The sequence below is a fragment of the Mytilus trossulus genome, chromosome 10 (genome assembly GCF_036588685.1).
Source record: "Mytilus trossulus isolate FHL-02 chromosome 10, PNRI_Mtr1.1.1.hap1, whole genome shotgun sequence".
In the NCBI taxonomy this organism is placed as follows: Eukaryota; Metazoa; Mollusca; class Bivalvia; order Mytilida; family Mytilidae; genus Mytilus; species Mytilus trossulus.
The window spans coordinates 21,265,915-21,272,486 of NC_086382.1; the positions used below are offsets into that span (position 1 = coordinate 21,265,915).

Sequence of the window (6,572 nt, forward strand, 5' to 3'; positions counted from 1 at the left end):
TGTCAGAATAGAAAAAAATCATTATATTCACCTTGCTATAGTAAGGGATTAAATTTCAAAATAAATGAAAAAGTAGTTTTCGAATCCGTAGCCTGACCATTGTCTTCAGTATTTGCATAGATTGGGATAGCTACTAGTTCTTCGGTGATTTTAGCAATGACTTAGAATAAGAAAAACATAATGAGAATAGATAAGATAACATCAGATCAGATACAAATGTTTTATTTTACTTTGGCACTCTATTTTGTAAAAGTATGCGACACAATATATAATAAGACAAGAATAATAGCATTAACACAACATAGAATAACAATTACAATAACAGCATGCATTACGTGCACAATTTGATTTGCACACAGTAAATAATAACGATAATGCACTTCAAACAAAAAAAAACGTCCCATTACAGACCAAGGGTTTGACGTTAATGCTAACATTTTCTCCGCCAATAGTTTCCATAATACGATGAAAGTTATCTCATACATCTTACTTTAATGTGAAAGTAAAATGTTTAATATCATTAAGATGATCTTCTTTGACTGCCACGATTGTTCGCATAACTCATTCTAGTCATTAAGAAAAGGGTTATAAAAAAAAGCTTCATTAGATAAGAATGTTTTCCTAAGTAATTAAAAAAATAAAAATCATTTGAATATTGACGTTTTTATGATATAATAAAAATATAAGATCTTGCATATTTATGTAGCTTTATATCACCATGTTTTTTCATAGATTTAAGAACTTGAATTGACCTGATAATTCAAAACATGACTTTTGGCAAACAGTGTATGAACATTATATTTACCGAAATGTAAATGAACTCATCATAGATACAAGGATTATAAAAAGATACTTAAGTTACCTCTACATCTTTGTATAAAACACATCTTAGCAAAATAGATTTTGGAATGTACTTATCTAAATAATTATTCTTTACATGTTTAAAAAGATTTTGATATAAAATATATCATGCATACAAAAAAGAAACAATTCAAGTGATATTCTAACAACTTCGCTTTTGTCGATCCGCATTTTTCATTATATTCTTAGAAGCCCCCCAACATATTTTTTGGTTTGGAAGAAATCCATACTTTTTGTTGACAAAGCCATCTTTCATGACATCAGAAATTGTTTTTCCACCAGATGCTGTTTTTTCTCCTGTTTTTGTCCATCTGAAATACAAAGCATTATTATTAAATGTGTTGCAGTAAAATTGATACCTCCGCCGATGGATCTTGCTCGGGTTACGAGAATAAAAATAGTTGGTATTAAATCTGAAACAACAACATAGCATTTCATTCATAATCATTATGCAGGAGATTGAGCGTGTAATATGATTATGTATTAATCTTTTAATAGTTATCAAAGGTACCAGAATTATAAATGTGTGGTTAGCGGGATAACATATATCTGTAAACCACACAAGAACCTCATAAATGTATAGCATCTAAAATATTTAACATGTTAAAAGATATGTTGTTTCGTAGATCATTCACACAGGCACTTGTCTCAGAATTTTCCCCCTATATACCTTAATATAACGCAAGGTACTTAACTCGCGATTAAGAAAATGTCAGGCGGTGACGAAATTCCGTTATATGTCAATTTATCGACTGTCAACCCCATTAAGAGTTGTCATGCCGTAAATCTAAATTGATTTATCTTCACTATTGTGTATAACACGCCTACTTTTGTTGTCAGAATCATCCGTAGCAATCCTACTCAAGTATGTCAATCGTAATTATTTCGTCTACCGACACAAAATTAGCAATAAACGTCTCGCAGTAAATGATTAATTATAAAAATTGTTTTAGAGAAAACTGTTAGTTTTCGTATGAATAGAACATATCATCCAGTTAGTACAATTGTATAAGATACCTTGAAAAAACCTCACAAGTGTTATGTCTAATAAGTTACGAGTTTCCTTTTTTAGATACAAATTTCCCCATGACGTCAATGAAATGCAGACTCTCTCTTGACTTTACGTATGAAAATGAAAAAAGATCAGATAACTCCGATAATCATTTAGACTTTCCCATAAAATTGACCAATCGGAAACCGAGATATATAAGGAGGCGTGACGCGTTTATTGCCAATCCCTCAGCGGTTGGCAAAAATATTACGATTAACATACTTTGGTAGGACTGCTACGGATGATTCCGACAACTAATGTAGGCATGTTATACATCGTTGTAAAGATAAATAAATTTAGATTTACGATATAATAAGTTTTAGTGTGGTTGACAGCATAGAAAGCGGCAAATAACTGAATTTCGTCAACGCCTGACATTTTTACTAAAATGCAAGGAAAGTACCGTGTGTTATATTAAGGTACAATGTATATAGGAATATTTTTTCTGAGACAAGTGCCAGTGATCATTCAGACTCATTATATACAACAGTCTTTTATATCTGCCGCGAGTTATTTTGGTTTGTGTTTATTGTGCACAAAAAGTAAACAATAAATTATTACACATATGAGATATGAATTAAAGCCATTAAGCAGCATATCAATAAAAATCCGCACATAAAATATTTCACCAAAATCTAATAAGTTTTGTTTTCAGTCAAATTATAAATGTTTATAATGCACTATTTTATGATTTTTTTTAATTATAAAGAGACGTCGGGTGAAACTGATTAATCAATAAGTCAAATAAAAGCTACTCAACAACCAACATGACCACAAAATAACGATTAGACAAACAACAGTTACCAAATATGACGCATATAAAACAAAACAAAAATAGCAATACGTGACCTATAAAAACAGGAAGTGAACTCGGGCGCACTGAAAGTGTAAGCAGGTTCTGTTCCACTAAAGGCACCATCCTTGTTACGTTTTCAGATACGGAGATCTTCGAATTCGGAATTGTAACAATAGACAAATCGATAAGTGACATGACAAAATCAAAATTATACCGATAATCAAAACAACAAAGGTGGTAGTAAAACACGTTCCCTGAAAATAAGCAAATTACATATGACAAATGCAGAATACAAATTCTTACTTGTTTGACATATGTTTGGCGTTGACAACGACTGTACTTGAAGACTTCCCATAACCAGGGCCTTTGTGGACCAGAAACCTTCCACCATTTTTAGTAGTAGCTACAACTCCAGTATGTTTTATTCCAATTTTCCCTAGAAATCCGTTCAATGGTCTGGAAAAAAATGATTACATTAGTTTTACTGAAAATATACACAAGTCATATAACTACGTTAACAAATAGTCAATACATGGAGTTTATATTGAATAAAGAATCAGATTCAGTGTTGTATCTGTTACGATTCAACTTTCAGCAAATTGAATTACAAAGTATAAGGTTCAATCAATAAGTAATGCTCCAAACATGGCGTCCATAGATCGAAAAACATTTCTAAATTTGTCCTTTGCCTCACGCATTTTTTTGTGTATCTAAACTCTGATATCATTCTCCGTAGAGCTACAAGTATATTGGTTGCTGTAAATTATCAAAACGTTGTTTTTGTGATCAAGGTTATCGTTATTTTAACATATCTATCATGAGCCAATGAGCAAGCACTGTCGACAAGGACGACCTGATGTAACTTTCAATGCTGCTGAAAAATGGCTGATCAATAGCAAGCATAATGTCGCAGGCATTGCAAATGAAACACATAGACCCGTCAGGCTTTTCTCCATTATTGAAGGTTGTACTATTGCCTGTAATATCCACTTCATTTGACCTTTCCGACTATGCAAGACCATCATTGATAGTCAAGGTCGTTTGAAAATTTTCCTCGTCTTTGATTTGACCTTTGATGGTTAATCGTCTGACTGGCAATAACATCTGATTTTCATATGCGATGAAGATAGATTCTAGCAACACATGACAATGGGTTTCGGTAATGACGTAGGTACTTCATAAATACCGTATAGTAAAAAACAATCAAAACCTAGTTATAAGTATTTTAGTAGTACGATATAGACTTAAAAAAGGGTTGTTTTCTAAACAAGTTAACTAGTTTCATTCTGTTGTTTGGTATAATATGACAGTTACTACAAAAGGTATAATGTCCATTTCTTTGCTTAAATAGATGACATACCTTGAAACACTTTCAACTTTCGTAACTTTGCTGTTGTATAGATTTGTAAGACCTTTCTTGTTCATATCATGGGGGAGCTGTAAATAAAAATTCAATTTGAAGGAAAAATAATGAAAACTCTTACATTGAATTGGTATTAAAAACACTTTCCGCCATGACAAAAAACAGTACGATATAGTTGAACTAAAAACTGGGTTTCAAGATGTTTTGTTTTCTGTTTATTTGACATGCATATGTATTTGCGCAGAGGAATAATATACCGTTTTTCGTGCGCGCGATAATGTCTCTGAGTTAATTCTAAACGGGAACTGTTGAAACCTAAAAGTTTAATTACAAAAATACTTCGTTCGAAAGTTTTGAATCTAAAGTGCCTAAACAGAACGACCTGTCCAAAGTCAACCTGACTGAGGTTTTAGCAATGAAGTACAGTTACTTAATTGAAAATGTACATGCATAGTACATCTTTTAAATAAAGCTTGTACTGAATCAGTAATTACTCTGTAGATATTCCCCCTGCAAACAGATATAACAGAATATCATTTTTGCAATAAACACCTTCAATATGTAAACTACTTGTAGTCAGTGTTAGACCCCTTGATAATTTTAATTGGGAGCAATAATTGAACTCTTGAGGTAGTGATTTGTTTTGCCGATTATCTTATAAATTGGATAAAGATGCACACAAGAAATAACCTTTTCATAAGAAACAGACAAAATTCGGCTTTTGTGTTTCAAAAATAATTAAAACCACGACCGATGATAACCATTTTACTCTTTTACGTATAATAGTCATAGCGATAACAGGCCACGCAGGATATTACATTTTGTAATTTACATAGATAGAATTTAGCTTCCATCATTCTAAAAATACATTGTGTCGCATTATTTACATTACTTACCCTTTTAACATTTGATCCTCCTGATCCACTAGATTTCTAAAAATAAGATTGTATTTGTTGTTAAAAACAGGAATAATGTTTTACGATGACGTTTTTTTTTATATAATTTTTGAAATACTAACTTAAAGGCTTTTCTATCTCATAGTTTACCTTAGCTATATTTGGCAAAACTATTAATAATATTTGGTCTCAAAATGAATGATCTTCAAATTTGTAACTTATCTGGCCTTCTTAATAATTTTTGATTGGAGTGTCGCTGATGAGTCTTTTGTAGACGAAACGCACGTCTGTCGCAAATATAATGTGTCAATCCTGTTATCTATCATGAGTTTATTGTTTAAGTATATGTTTTATAATAAAAAAAAAAAAGAATAACAAATATCGTTACATCCAGATTTACCTATCTATAGCTAGATATAGGGAATTGTTTGTTTGGACAGATTGTCTGCATGATAATGTAGTATACAGAGTTACTGTCACCTACCAAAACGAACATATATATTATCAAAAAATATTTGCCATAATCAATTCGTCAAGAACCATCAGATGCCTTTCACACACTTTTATTGTGGTGTTGTCTGCAGTATTAAATAAATTGATTATTGTGTACAGCAAGTTCTTTTCCCCTTTTACATCTTAATTTATACATACACTTTTATTACGACGGAAAAGCCATGCATCACTGATAGAAACCAGTATCAGAATAACTAAAATACTACTGCAGCGCATGATAAGTTCCTGTGGCAAAATTTCTTTATTCTGAAAAATAAAAATAAAACATGACGAGAACAAAAAACATAATAGACGTTTATGTTTTGTATCGTTTAATTGATATTTCTACTTTTTCAAAAGTATGATATGATTTTATATTTTTTACTAAATCTAACTTTATTGTTATCAAACTGAAGTCATTCTAAAGAAGTACATAGAAGAATAAAAATAATTTGAATCTTGAATTACAAGTTCTGGTAAGCAAAACTTAGAAAAATAATGCTAATCTGATTATAGAATTACATGTATGCTTTATGTATATAATTATTTACATTAGATACAAATATGCAAATGATATGCATGTGTTATAACATCAAACTTACATTTATAGGTAAATACTCCTTATTCGATGTGAGCCTATCACTAAAAAAGATAATTTCCTTGTATATATACCTCTCAGAAAATAGGATAATTCAAAATGACTAAACCTATCCTTCTTTATTATTTATGCTAATTTTGTATTCGAAATAATGACGTAAATATTGTTTTTAGAGATGAAAATTTATGACAACTGATTTCACAGGACATTGACTGGAACACCCTATACATGTAATATATGTGACCACAAAGAATGTTTGCATGGAATAATAATAATATTGACTGTCTTTTTAGACGAGGTAAAATTCCACACGTTTAATTTGCAACGAAGTTATAAGTAAGCGTAATATATTTTATATTTTCTGTTTAAATCATGTAAACTGACTAAGTATATCAGCTAGGAAAGTTTAACATGTTGAATGGTATATCATATGAAATTCATTTCTGCAAATTAGGGTTAGCTAGTTTTTGTTATCCCCTTTAGAAACGTTCAAATCCCTGTTTCTGTGGTGTCGT

The 6,572-nt window shown here is 30.9% G+C and overlaps 1 protein-coding gene across 2 annotated transcripts; it reads right to left on the bottom strand.

Annotated features, from left to right (window-relative positions):
* Positions 1-206: 206 nt before the first annotated feature.
* Positions 207-6,193, bottom strand: LOC134687046 (uncharacterized). 2 transcript variants are annotated; one of them, XM_063547003.1, is made up of 6 exons: positions 6,062-6,193; positions 5,619-5,726; positions 4,968-5,003; positions 4,069-4,145; positions 3,012-3,164; positions 207-1,172 (listed from the first exon to the last, which is right to left on the bottom strand). In XM_063547003.1, exons 2-6 carry the CDS (start codon positions 5,694-5,696, stop codon positions 1,004-1,006), a joined length of 513 nt encoding a protein of 170 aa, XP_063403073.1. In that variant the 5' UTR covers positions 5,697-5,726; positions 6,062-6,193; the 3' UTR covers positions 207-1,003. The 2 variants fall into 2 exon arrangements, with proteins under 2 accessions (XP_063403073.1, XP_063403075.1); XM_063547005.1 differs by lacking the exon at positions 4,968-5,003.
* Positions 6,194-6,572: the final 379 nt, after the last annotated feature.